General features: G+C 37.7%; 1 protein-coding gene across 1 annotated transcript in view; it reads left to right on the top strand.

The window, feature by feature from the left end:
* The window catches only part of BTBD8 (BTB domain containing 8), a 111,231-nt gene that overhangs the window by 21,380 nt on the left and 75,072 nt on the right, over positions 1-14,779 (top strand). Inside the window, exons 3-4 of the mRNA XM_090269731.1 lie at positions 2,812-3,044; positions 11,780-11,897. Coding sequence (XP_090125857.1) covers positions 2,812-3,044; positions 11,780-11,897 — 351 coding nt within the window. The remainder of the gene's footprint in view (positions 1-2,811; positions 3,045-11,779; positions 11,898-14,779) is intronic.

Here is a 14,779-nt window from a genome sequence, read left to right on the forward strand (position 1 = left end):
AAGCCAAAGAACGTATATGCACAACCCATGGACATGAACTAAGGAGTTGGGATTGCTGGAGGGAAGGGGGGTACTAGGCAGAGGGGAGCAAAGGGAAAAAAATGGAAACTACTGTAAAAACAATTAATAAAATATACTCAAAAAAAATAAAGATGAGGGGTGAATATTCCCAAAAGTGAGTATCATAACTAGGAATGTTGAGTGTGGTTTTCAATGTCAGTTTTTTTTAAAGGAGAGCAATATAGCAACACAGTCTTATGTTCTTACTTTGAAATATCAAAGGTAAACCTCATTGTGAGGGGAAGAAAAAGTATGGAAAGAATTTCAAAGAGAGAGAGGTGATTTATTGAATAATGTCCTGATATAAGATGTCCCTTGGGTCTTTTAAGTGGTTACAAAAATGGGAAAACTCTGATCAAAATGTGAACTCTGATTAAAACCTCTGTCTTGAAAATAATGAGGTCCTGCTTGACGCAGAATCTTCAAAAAGTTTTTGCAGTGTCTTCATTAAAGGCTTTGTCATCCCCTTGAACAACAAAAAAGTTTTATACTTTTAGTTCTTACATTTGGATCTTTGACTAAGTTAATTTTTTTAAAAGATTTTATTTATTTATTTTCAGAGAGAAAAAGAGAGGGAGAGAAACATAAATGTGTGGTCGCCTCTTGTGTGTTCCCAACTGGGGACCTGGCCCGCAACCTAGGCATGTGCTCTGACCAGGAATAGAACCAGCAACCCTTTAGCTCACAGGCCAGCACTCAATCCTCTGAACCATGCCAGTGAGGTCTAATTTTTGTATATGGTGTGAACCTGGGGTCCAGCTTTATTCCTTTACATTTGGATATCCAGTTGTCCCAGCACCATTGGATACCAGTATGTAAAGCAAAAACACTCTTGTGTGTCTCTTCCTCTCTTAATACCCTACTCTCAGAATACTTTAGTTCTGACACTTCTGGCCACCAAACGTGTGGGGATTTTTCCCTATACCAAGGAATTCCGAGATTCTCCAGACACCAGTTGGGTATCCTATGGATTTAACTAAATTCTGACAATATATACCTGGAAAAAGCATTGGATCCCACAGGTTAAAGGCTCATTACCACAAGACTGCTCCCCTTTCCCCACTTCAGATGCCAATCTCATGTCTAGGTTGTTACCTATGGAGGGTCCTACATTTTTTACCTTATGTTTAATTAATTTGTTACAGCGCTCACACAACTCAGGAAAACCTTTTACTTACTTAGATTACCATTTTATTATAAAAGGATATAACTCAGGAACAGCCAGATGGAAGAGATGAATAGAGCCAGGTATATGGGAAAGGGCACAGAGCTCCCATGCTGTCTCTGGGCACACCACTCTCCCAGTAACTTCATGTGTTCACTGGCCTAAAGACTCTTTAATCCCCCATCCTTTAGGGTTTTTATAGAGGCATCACTACATAGGCATGAATTGACTGTTGATGATTAATTCAACCTCTGTGTACAGGTTTGTTATCTGCAAATAGAAATTGCTTTATGTATTTCTTTCCTATCAAGATACCTTTTATTTCTTTTTCTTGCCTAATTGCCTTAGCTAGAACCTCCAGTTAAATATTGAATAGAAGTGGTAAGAGCAGACATCCTTGCTGATCTTAGAAGGAAAGCTTTTAGTTTTTCACCATTAAGTATGATGTTAGCTATGATTTTTTAAAAATATGTCCTTTATCAGATTGAGCATATTCCCTTCTATTTCTAGTTTGTTTAGTATTTTATCATGATAAGGTGTTAGATTTTGTCAAATGCATTTTTTAATTGTGTTTATTAATATGAGTATGAAGGTTCTATCCTATTGATGTGGTGTCTCAGTCCATTCAGGCTGCTATAAGAAAATACAACAGACTAGATGGCTTATCAACAACATAAATTTCTCTCTCACAGTTCTAGAGGCTGGTAATCTAAGATCAGATTGCCAGCATGGTAGGGTTCTGCTGAAGACCCTGTTCTGGGTTGCAGACTGCTGACTTCTCACTGAGCCCTCACATGGTGGAGAGAGGCAACAGATCTCTTTGGAGCTCTGCCCTCATGTCCTAATCACTTTCCAAAGGTCTCACCTCCCAATACCATCACACCGAGCATTAAGTTTTAACATTTGAATTTTGGAGGTGAAACACAGATATTCACAACATAGAATATGATGTATAACATTGATTTTCATATGTTTAACTACCCTTGATTTCCTAAGATAAACCCCAGTTAGTCATGATGTATATTTCTTTTTATATGTTGCTGGGTTCAGTTTGCTATTATTTTGTTGAAGATATTTTCATCTATATTAGTAAAGAATATTGGTTTATGGTTTTCTTGCGACATCTGCATCTGCTTTTGTATCAGGATAATACTGACTTCACAGAATAAGCTGGGAAGTGCTTTCTTCTCTTTGGAAAAGTTTGTGAAGGATTGGTATTAATTCTTTAAACATTTGGCAGAATTCACCAGTGATGGCACCTTGTCCTGGGTTTTTCTTTGTGGAATATTTTCAATTACTAATTTAATATTCTGTTTCTTCTTAAGTCAGATTTGATACTGTGTGCCTTTCTGGGAATTTTCCACTTCATCTAGCTTATGTGTGACATTATATATTCCTTTTTAACATGAAAATTTGTTATAGACTACTTTTTAAACTTTGCTATTTTAGGTTGACTTTTTTACAGCTGGTTCAGATTTGAAATGGTTTTAAAATTCTGTAGTTGTTATATATGAAAGCTGCACATGGGAAACTAGCTTTTAAGAATCACCATTATTTTTATTAATATTTTATATTTTGCTTTTTAGGATTGTATACTCATCAAACAGAAACATAAAAAACTATGAAAATGAAATTCTTAGGAAAAAGATAGTGGAGAGTGGAGTAACACAAACAAAACATGACTTCAATTTTCAAAAGTATACTGACAATGATGGAAGATCATCTATAGAATTCTTAGATAAAAAATCACCTGGTGGTTCTCTTCTGAAGTATGGAACTCCAGATAGCAACGATGGAGAGGACAATTTTATATCCAGTGGTGAGGCATATTATTTGTTGACTTTTTAAAAATTTTGTAGACATGGAAGTATACTTCAAAAATCAGCTCTACTGCTTTTTTTTATAATAAGTAAATGAAAGTAAATGTAATGAAAGTAAATTTCATGGGTAAATGAAAATAATAGTATAGTCAACTCTCAGTATTCCCAAGTAATTGAAGATGGAGTTATTATAAATAAATACACCCATAATTCACAATTCTTTTGTTTCCACATGTTCTAATCCTAATTCTAATCTATGCCAATAAAAGCTTTACCAAAGATAGAGTCACTTCTGTTATAATACAGTATATGCATTTCTTTAAAAACACCATGCAACACAGAAATCATTATTTTTTGTTGTGACATTTTAAAAAGATAGGAATGTAATGATAATGATAGCTTAGTTTTAAACATGTTAAAAGGTGAAGAAATATAGAAATACTACAATAAATATAGCATTTGACCTTGAAAATGACCTTTAGTTTGTGGAAGTGGATGTCAGAGGGGTTGCAGCTTGTGAGTTATTGTGAATTAGTTGAAGGAGTCTGTTAAAGATATAGATATAGACATATTGGTATATAGATACATATTAAATATTCTAACAGGAAACTTGAGATCTCTGTATCAGAGAACAAACTGTTTATTATTCACAGAGCATCTCAGTGCCAGTTTCCATCCTGCAGCCCCCATAAGGCTATGTGATGAGGGCCAGATGTTACCTTTCACATGCAGTGGGATTGCACCACAGAGAGGAACACCAAAATTAGGAGAGTTTTATAGGCTGCCGGCAGATTTACCCATCCTCCTAGAGAGAGAGAGACAGAAAGGCAAACAGATAGACAGAACTTCACTTTGAAAGGTAAATAAATCATCTCTAGTGAGGGGAGAGGAAGGTAGCTTTTACTACCCTGGAGTGTAAGGAAATAAATGATTTGGAGATGAGGAAAGTCAATAAGTTTTTTGGGGGCACCACATTATCTCTAGCTTCCAAGGCATGGTTACTGTTAAATCATTCTTATCCAAATTTGCCAGTGCTCTTCTCTGAAAGACCAGACCATACAGAAGCATAAATATATTAATAGAAAATGGTCTACCAAATATTAGTTGAAATACACCTAAAAGAAGATGGAAATTTGTAAAACCAGATATGGATGGGTATGGCTCATAACATGTAGTGAACTGGGGTATCTAGTAGATGTTTTAGGTGTTTATGTGTGTTTTGTGTATTCTTACATGGCCCAGTTCAGCTGATACAGTTTTCTGCATTGACCTAGTATTTCTTGTGGATGAGCTTGCACCTAAGCAAATGCAAATTTCATGTTATGCTCAGATTGTTCCCTAATATATCAATTATGTTGGATCAAAGTTATGTTTTCAAAATAAGTGTTATAGCAGAATTGAATGTATTTATACGAAAGTGTCAGTTAACTAAGGGATTTTGTTACTGAAGTTTAGTGCAACAATAATAACAAAGTGATTTAAACTCAGGTTCTGACCATAATTATGTTATGGTGAATGAATGAAGAATGTCCATTCCAGGCTTGAGATAAATCCATTCATATATTTTATCTCCTTTAGTCTCAGATAACCCTAAGAAGTAAATGGTTGCAGACTGATTTCATTTAAGACTTGGAGTGTAAGGGACATTCCCAAGGCCATACGTATAGACCAGTTGGCAGAGCTAGTATTTGATACCCATTTTTCCTGCATCTAGTCTAGAGCTCTGCCACGGCCCCACCGCAACAATTAAAGCAGCCAAACAAGTTGTAAGTATAGCTGAAAAGAGTTCTTTTACCCCTCAGCCCCCTGCCTTTTCACTACTTTCTCCATCACTCCATGGAAAATCTCCGTGTTTACCAGTTTAACAGACAGTTGTTCATATTTTATTAACTTCTTTGCAGTCTTTCATACTGTCAGTGCTGCCCTCCTTGAAACTTCCTCTGTGTTCAATGACATTGTGCTTTCTTCACTTTCCTTCTTGGCCACTCCTCATTCTCCTTTACTAGGATATCACCTTTCTGCCCTTTAAATAATTAGTATTCCCAGTTTTTTTTGAGCTTCATATCTAACTGCTGAAAAAGACATATCTGTCTATATACAGAGTGGGGAACAATTAGGGTTACAGTTGTTCATATGGAAAATAATACAGTAATTAGCAAGTAATAATACAAGAATACACTCTGTGTTTCATATACTCACAACTGTAAACCTACTTTTGCCCCACCCTCTGTAAATTAAATATCTCAAAACTTAATTTGTGCCAAACTGATCTAATCACCCACCTCTCCCAATCTGCTCTTTATTAAAATACTCTGTTAGTGTGAATTATATCATTGTCTTTCCACTCATTTACTCTCCTTATTCATGACCATTTGTATTGATTTATCTTCTAAATATTCTTATGTATTTCACTTTTATATCCCCTTTCCATTACTTTATTTCAGGACTTTGCTATTTTCCTTGAGAATTTGCACACCAGCTAGCTGCCAGGCCTCCCACTCTGCCACCCTCCATTAATACCATTGAACAATGTCTGTTGGTTGCAAGTCTAATCACGGTGCTCCTCTTATTAAAATTCTTTAGTGGTCTCCCATAGCCTTAATATAAACCTCAAGTTCTTTCCCGTGGTATAAAGGGATTTTGTGAACGGGCTCCTGCCTAGAACTCCATGCCATCCTGTTTTCAAAACCCTCTCGTACCCTATAAGCTCTTGTCTTACTGAAATTACTTGGCATTTCCCTCCAAAGAACTATATTTAGTCAACATGTGCTCTTGCACTTGCTATTTGTTCCTGAAATACCATTCTAATTATTCATCACATTATTTAATTGCGTATTGACTTTGTGCTAGGTTTTGAAGATGTACAAGTGAACAAAACAGGTAGCATTCCTGCCCTGCAATTTAGAAGGGGATAAGTGGGTTATGTACAGAGTGCTATGAAGACACCAATAGGGCACATGTTACCTGGACTCAGGCTTCCAGGGAAAACTGTGTGGGAGGAGTGATGTCTGAATTGCGTCCTAAAAGAAAACGCATTTTCGGCAAATAGCCCAGGCAAAAGACACAGCATGCCTGGAGGTGGAGAGAGCCAGATACATAGCATATTTGCAAAATCAGAAATGGTTTATTGTGAGAGTGGAGTTGAGCAAAGGATAGAAATAGTCACAAAAAGAAGTGAACCTGGAGATATAAGGAGAAGCCAGATCATGAAGAGCCTTATGTAAAGGATGACCTTATATTACTGTTGTTCAGTCTGGGACCCTTTTGAAAGAGTAAAATGTGAAAAATTATTGCTGTTGATAATTATCCTGGAGCAGCAGGCAGGCTAACCATGACATGTGGTCACCTTACTCATAAGTCACTTTAAGGAGTTGGGTGGTACTATTTTGCAGGCTTAAGGAGTACTTATAAGCAGAGTAAGTTTAGGGTAGAGTGGGATGGTGACTTCAAATTGAGGACCATTTAGTTTTGGGTTTCTGTGTTTTTCCCCCTGGTACCACTCCTGACACCAAATATATATGGTTACCAACCAATTCTCTGACACTAGCTAGGTACCCAACAACTCAGTTCTGACACTAACTAGCCAGAGTTAGCACAGACCTCACAGAGTGAGAGCTTAGTTACAGAAGAGTGCCCCCACTTCAGATGCTAGGCACAAATGGGGTGTCTAGGCTACTGTAGGAAAAGAAAACTTTCCTTCTACCCTCATGGGTTCTGTGGCTGGGCTAGGAATTAAACTGAGGTAAGACAGATGAACTGGAGGGGGAAAAGCTTTCCATTATGTACTTACTTTTGCTTCAGGAGTTTCACAAGAAATGAGATGCAAGGAAGTGGCCATATGATTGAGGTTTATATATCCTTTTAGGCTAAAAAAAAAATGTTTTGAGCTACTGGGTGGTGGAAACAAATTATGGAAAGATGAGGGAAGAAAGTGTATGGTAAATAAGAGTTGTCTTGTTATGTAGATGAGTCAAGTGATGAGAATTGTTTCTTCCTAGTAAGGAGATACCTTTACAAATGGAATTTTTCTTTATAAATGTAAATTTTCTTTCCCAAACTGAAAATTTATACTTTATATTTAGACAGTTGGGGAATGTGGGGGTAAAGAGCTTTTCCTGCATTTGCTGGTTCTCAGTTGCCGTTAGCTCAAAATACTCCTTATGCCAAAGTGACATATTTTGAAGTAATATATTCACTACCCACAGTTGTACCCAGCAACTACAAAGACAGGATTTCCCAAACCACCTCCCTTCAAAGCTTAATAATTTGCTAGACTAACTTACAGAACTCATAAAAAACATTTTATTTATTATAAAATATACAACTCAGGAATAACCCAATGGAAAAGATACGTAGAGCGAGGTATAGGTGGGAAGGGACAGTATACAGAACAAATGTCCATGCCATCTCAGGGTGTGCCACCCTTCCAGCATGTCATTGTGTTGACCAACCCGATAGTTCTTTGACTCTCATTGAGCAAGCATTTTTATAACTTAACCTCCAGTCCTTTCTCACTCCCCAGGGGTGTGGGGCATGGAAGGGCACTGGGCTGAAACTTCCCACTTAAAAAAAAAGATTTTATTTATTTATTTTTAGAGAGAGGGGAAGGGAGGGAGAAAGAGTAGTAGAAAAACATCCCCCAACTGGGGACCTGGCCCACAACCCCAGTTATGTGCCCTGACCAGGAATTGAACCAACGACCTTTTGATTTGCAGAATGATGCCAAACCCACTGAGCCACACCAGCCAGGGCTCAAAGTTCCCACTTTCTAGTAACATGTTTGGTCTTTCTGCTGACCAGCCCCATCAGGGGTTCATGTAGGGGTCATCTAGAGGTCATCTAGAGCTCACTTCATTAGCATAAATTCAGGTATGGTTGAAAGAGGCTTATTATGAATACGAAAAAGCATTTCTGTAACTTAGGAAATGCCAAAAGTTTTAGGAGCTCCTTGTCAGGAACCAGAGAACAAAGACCAAATACATATTTTTATTATATTCAAGTTCTGTAGGTCATTTGAGTACATAATAGGACTCGGAATAGATAACAGTCTATCAGATTAACTTGGTTTTCTTTTTTTTATTGATTGATTTCAGAGACAAGATGGGAAAGAGAGAGAGAGAGAGGGGGAGGTAGAGGCACACACTGATTTGTTGTCCCACCCATCTAAGCCCTCATTGGTGACTCCCATGTGCCCTGAGCAGGGATGGAATCTGCAGTCCTGGTGCATTGGGACAATGCTCCAATCAGCTGAGACACTTGGTTTTTGTTTTTCTGAAAAGTTTCTAGATTTTTCCTTTGTGTCAAAATTCAGACTCTGATATTTGAATCATCAAATAGAAGACTCTTTCCTGAGTATCCCCCATTAATTTATGTGCTTTAATTTTTCTATAGGAATATCTAGAAATAGTAGGATCTTCCCTATTCCCCTGCCTACTTCTTGTTGTAGTGTTATGTTTTTCTTTCAAAAATCTTTGTTATGTAGAATTTGCTACATAATTTACTTAACAAATATTTGTCGAGGACCTACTATGTGTCAGGTACTGTTCTAGGTCTGAGGGATACTTTTATGACTAAAATGGACTTCCAGCCTTTTTGGAACTTACATTCTAACTAAAGAAGGTAAGGTGGAGTGGAGATAGACAATAAACAGAGTAAGGAAGTTAGAATATGACATGCTGTAATAAAAATAGGCAAAGAAAGGGGGGATTGGGAGTTGAAGGGGTTCAGAGGCATCCCCAAAATGTGCCACTTTGGCATGTGGATTATTTTGAGCTGAAGGCAAATGAGACTTTTACCTCTCCCTGGAACAGTTTAAATTGTGGGCCTTGCCCATAATAAGTTATTATCAGAAATAACTTTTTATGACTTATCTATGTGGCAGGGCAAACATCTAATTCCTAAACATCTGCTCTTCTATCATCCTTTTATCATTCTCCCGTCTGAAGCTCCAAGCACTTTATCTCATTTCTTAGCTCAGGATGTCATTTTAAACTCATTTTATCTTTCTATCTCTGAACCTGTCATGTATGTGGTATTCCTGCATGTATGTATGTAATTAAATTTGGTTATTTTCTCTTGTTAAATATCTCATCTTGATGTAATTATTACACCAGCTGAAATAACCTAGAAGAGCAGAGGAAATTTTTTTCTCCCCAACAGAGCACTAGTGATGGGAGTGGTAATTGTAGATGGGTGGTCAGAGTCAGCCTCATTGAAAAGGTGACATTTAGACCAGTATTTAAAGACAGTAAGAAAGTTAGCAAAGTGGTTATCTGGGAGAAGAGAGTTTAAGGCAGAAGAAATGGCAGTGAAAATATCCTAACATGGGAACATAACCTGCCATTTGGAGGAATGAGAAAGAATTCAGTGTGGATATAAACAAAAGAGTAGGCAGTGAGGTCAGAGAGGTAGTAAGGAGTCGGATGTTGCAGGGCCTGGTAAGCCATTGTAAGACTTTGGCCTTACTTTAAAAGAATGGAGGGAGCCAAATGGTTTTGAACTGGGATGGGCCATGATCTAAATTACATTTTAAGACATGCCTCTGAATGCTTTGTTAAAAATAGACTGTGGGAGGCCCTGACTGGAAAGCTCAGATGTTTAGAGCATTGTCCTGTTACACCAAGGTTGTGAGTTTGATCCCTTGTCAGGGAACATACAAGAATCAACCAATAAATGCGTAAATAAATGGAACAACAAATTGATGTTCTCTCTTTCTCTCTCTCTGTCTCTCTGTCTCTCCTCTCCTTCTCTCTCTAAAATCAACATTGAAAGATTAAAATATAGACTGTGGGGGTCAAGAATAAGAAACCAATTAGGAAGTTACTGCAGAAATTCAAGTGCAAGGTGATGGTGGCTTGGAGTAGGGTGGTAGCAGTGGAGGTATTGAGCAGTAGTCAGATTATGGATCTCTTCATAGTAGAACCAATATTGGCATTCTGGTTTATAAAGATTTAATTTGTAAATTTGGTTAGATGGAATCTGTCCCCCATGACTCTTACTTACCAGATGTACTGATGAAACTTTTGGACTGACAAAACCATAATACATAGGGTAGTGTTTTTCATGTATATATGGTATGTTTGGAAAAGTCCAGCCATTGTTAATATAACAAGAATGGTTTGCATGACACTGATGTAACCTGACAGCCAAGGAGAGTGGACTGGAATGCGCATGTGTGAACAGTGGTGACTTCACTGTACTAGTAGATGCCATTGAATGAGCATGTATGCTGTGTGCACATTCAAAATGACTGAGCGAGTGGAACAACAAATCTGCATAAAATTTTGTATTAAACTTGAACATTCCTACGCAGAAACTATTTGGATGATTCAGAAGGCTGCAGCTGTGGGTAGCTGATGATTGACAGCTTCATTATGACAATGCCCCACTCATGAATCATGTCTTATGCATAGATTTTTGGCAAAACATCAGATCACCAGGTTACTCAGCCCTCTACAGCCTGGATTTGGCGCCCTGCTACTTCTAGCTTTTCCCAAAACTAAAATCACCTTTGAAAGGGAAGAGATTTCAGACCATCAATGAGATTCAAGAAAATATGATGGGGCACTGCTGACGATTGGGAGAACTGTGTGAGGTCCCAAGGTGCCTACTTTGAAGGAGACCGAGGCTTCATTGTCCCATATACAATGTTTCTTGTTTCTTGTATTTTCTTCAATAGATGTCTGTGTTCCATAGTACATGGCTGGGTACTTTCTGGACAGGCCGTATATTCCTCTGCTTTAATCATTCCAGGACCAGGTACCAGACAACTAGAGACTACCTTGGTAGCCCATAGCCCCCCCCCCCCACACACACACAGTTATTCAAACTATCTAATCCTAAATCTGCTCAGCTGCTTACCTTGTCTCATGGTTCCTTACACACACACACACACACACACACACACATACATACATATATAGAGATACATGTAAATATATACATGCTTTGTATTTTACTTCCCTCTTCCTAAATTGTGAATCTTTTGAAGTAGAGGTAGTTTATAAAATATTTATTTTGTATACCCCTCCATACTGTGTATAGTACTAAACTCATAGAATTCTATAAATCCCATTGATTTCAGTTGAATTTCTATTGGTTCACACATCATTCTAGCCATAAATCCAGGAATAGGAAGGAAATAAAGTAGTGAAAAATACCAAAATTGAAAAATTTTCTAACTTTCTAAGTCAGATGTTAATGCAGTGGCTTCAATTTTGGTGTATCATTTTATGATAACATTACCTATATTTAAAAATATCTATATTTGAAGGTATATCTATATTTAAATGTAAGTAGAAATAGTTATTTCAAAGCAGAAAGTATACATGATTTTTAAATGTTTTATTTTTTTAAAATTTTATTTATTTTTAGAGAGAGGGGAACAGAGGGAGAAGGAGGCAAAGAGAAGCATCGATGTGATAGAGGAACATTGATCAGTTGCCTCTCATACCCACCCCAACTGGAGACCAAACCCTCAACCCAGGCACGTGCCCTGACTGGGAATCAATCCAGCGACCTTTAGCTTTGAATTGACAACTGAGCCATATCCATCAGGGCAAATGTTATTTTATTTTTAATTTACCACTTAAATATTTCATTCAGTGTGTTCTTTTTCAGTAGCTAATCATTATAATCATGTGGAAAAACCTCTTGTTGATATTAAGATACAAGTTTTTAGATATTTGTAATATTAAGAAAACTAATTTTTAGTCTTGTTTTTTCTCTTTTAAAGATATTTATGACTTGGAACCTGCATCTGAATTAGGAGAAGATTTATTGAAACTTTACGTGAAACATTGTTGCCCAGATATTGATATTTATGTTGATGGAAAAAGTTTTAAAACTCACAGGTAAATAGGCATGTGATTGATTTGGTGTCTTGGTTTTGACAGTATAAACTGTAAAAGGGTGACTATCTTTTTCTAGCCCAGTGACTTTCAAGCTGTGATTCACAGAGGCCACAGGGGTTCCATGGTGATGCCTCAGGGGTCTCTGACAGGGAAGAGCTTGGCCATCAGGCAGGATTTCCTGTCTGCAGGTGCCCACATGCTCACATGCTCCTACCCAGATGTGCACATGCTTTAGCCAGAGCAGATCTATGTTTTGTATTGAGCATGAACCTAAGTTTTCATTAGAAGAAAATATTCTGTTGCCTAAAATAGGTTTGAAAGCCATGGTCATAGAAAATGTAATTAAATGCAGTTTTTAATTTCACAGGCATTGTAGTGTTGAGAATGATTCGTCAGCAGCCGTCCGTCTCGAGAGACGATGGTGTAGCTTCTTAAGAGTCTATCTGCACCGCCGAGAATGGCTGTGCAGTCCGACTCGGGAGTGACATGGTATCTGTCTCCTCCCATGTTGAATCGACATCTTGCGATGACACTGAAGCTACAGAGCCTGGGCAGGGTAATATGGAGGGTCTGCTATTGCCCATGCAGCAGACCCCCCCTCTCTTCGCAGCTGAAGGGTCCAAGGGAAAGACGGAATCGATACAGCTTGGGTTCAGGTGCGCCGCAGGAGTTGCCGGTGTTGACTACAACATCAAACCGCCTTAGGGACTCCGGCTCCGGATTTTCTGTCGGGGTTTACTCCCTTAGCCTTTCCCCTGAAGAGGTATGCCGCAAGGCAGCGGAGGTTTTTTGGAGTCAGAGTTTTCCTTCTCTGATGTACCCTGACTGGAAGATCGAACCAGCGACACTTAGCTCGCAGGCCGACGCTCAATCCACTGAGCTAAACCAGCCAGGGCATGAGAATGATTATTTCCACATAAATGACATGTATTTTCTCTGAATGCATTTTGACTGAGTCTTTCATTCAAAATGGATGATTTTCATGAATAGCATTAATTAGGAGGCTTAATATTTCAATGTACTGAAAAAAAAAAGCATTATTCTGCTTTAAAATTGGGTTGCTTAGACATGCCAGGCTTTTAGATTTCAAATTAAAGCCTGCTGCCTGTTTTGGTTGGGTTCTTTTTTGCAAGTAACTAAAATCTGCTTTAAAGAAGAAAAAATTTAATGAGAAATACAGATTTTCTGTTGGAACTCAAGGGAAAGACGTATAGCTGGGCTTCACAATGGACTAGAATCAGAGCCAGAAAACTGAGGAGCCCAGACAGTTCTCTTTCCCTCTCTGTTTCAGGCAAAATGCTACTAAGTTATTCTGGCACTCCTAAAGAGGAAAAACCAGACTGTTTGCAGTGGCAAGAAGCAGTCGTCAAGGGTCAGGGTGCACAGCCTTAATAATACTAGCAGTGGGTTTAGATTTTAGTAATCCACCAAGCCAAACAGTAGCTGTTTGTGGTTTCAAAACTCATACTGGTTTTGTCCGTTCATTGACAGCAGTATGTTGCTAAACTCTAGGATTGCCAGTTTCATCCATACTATTTATTATTCAGAATTTGAACTTTTCTCTCTGAGAATATATGTTTTTAATTATATGTATACACATATTTACACTTTCCTTATTTTTATAAAATCCGAATTATGTATAATAAAATATAGTATAATACAGAGTTATCAGTATATTTTCCATATCATGGATATACTCATATATTTCCTAGTTAATGGGTATGTGTGTGTGTGTGTGTGTGTGTGTGTGTGTGTTTCTTTTTGGTGGGGAGGAGCCCACACAATTTTATTTTAAAAATAATTTAATTTTGGGTCCAGGATTTTCTTGACACAATGTGGGCATCCTACCAAAGTAATACTTACAGAGTTCTAAGGCTACTGTTATCATAGGGAAAGCAGGACCTTATGACCATTTGCAGAATGTCCTCAGACAGTGTCTGTGTTTGGCCTTGCTTTATGTGCAGCTTGACAATGGACTCTGCTTTCGGAGCTGGATCTAGAATATTAGATTTGTGTTCTAGGACAGCTCTTGCTCACATTTATGGTTTATTTTATTCATCTACCAATAAAAAATAAACATATTAATTAGAAAGGCAATTTCCTGAGGATATGTTTCAAGAGGACCTGGCTTAAGTTTTCCTACTTTATTGTTAATGCCCTTTTTTTAAATTATATTTTATTGTTTATGCTATTGCAGTTGTCCCAATTTTTCCTCCTTTGTCCCCCTCTACCCAGCCCTGCACCAACTACCTCGGGCAATCCTCACCCAAACTGTTGTCCCTGTCATGGGTCATGGATATGCATTCTTTTGCTACTCTTTTTCCTATACTGTACTTTACATCCCTGTGACTATTTTGTAACTACCTATTTGTACTTCTTAATCCCTTCAAATTTTTCATCCATCCCCCCAATCCCCTCCTATCTGGCAACCATCAAAACATTCTCTGAATCTATGATACTGTTTCTGTTCTGGTTGTTTATATATTTTGTTTTTTAGATTCAATTGTTGATTGATACATATTTATTGCCATTTTACTGTTCATATTTTGATCTTCTTCTTCTAAAAGAAGACCCTTTAATGTTCCATATAATACTGGTTTGGTGATGAACTACTTTAGCTTTTTCTTGTCTGGGAAGCTCTTTATCTGTCATTTAGTTCTAAATGATAACTTTGCTGGGTAGAGTAATCTTGGTTGAAGGTCTTAGCTTTTTATCACTTTAAATATTTTGTGCTACACTCTTCTGGCCTGCAAAGTTTCTCTGAGAAATCAGCTGCCACTCTTACAGGGGGTGGGGGGACTCCCTTGTAGGTAACCATCTGCTTTTCTCTTGCTGCTTTTAGGATTCTGTCTTTGTATTTAACCTTTGGTATTTTAATTATA

Source organism: Furipterus horrens, unplaced genomic scaffold (assembly GCF_987537825.1).
Source record: "Furipterus horrens unplaced genomic scaffold, mFurHor1.1.pri manual_scaffold_3, whole genome shotgun sequence".
In the NCBI taxonomy this organism is placed as follows: domain Eukaryota; kingdom Metazoa; phylum Chordata; class Mammalia; order Chiroptera; family Furipteridae; genus Furipterus; species Furipterus horrens.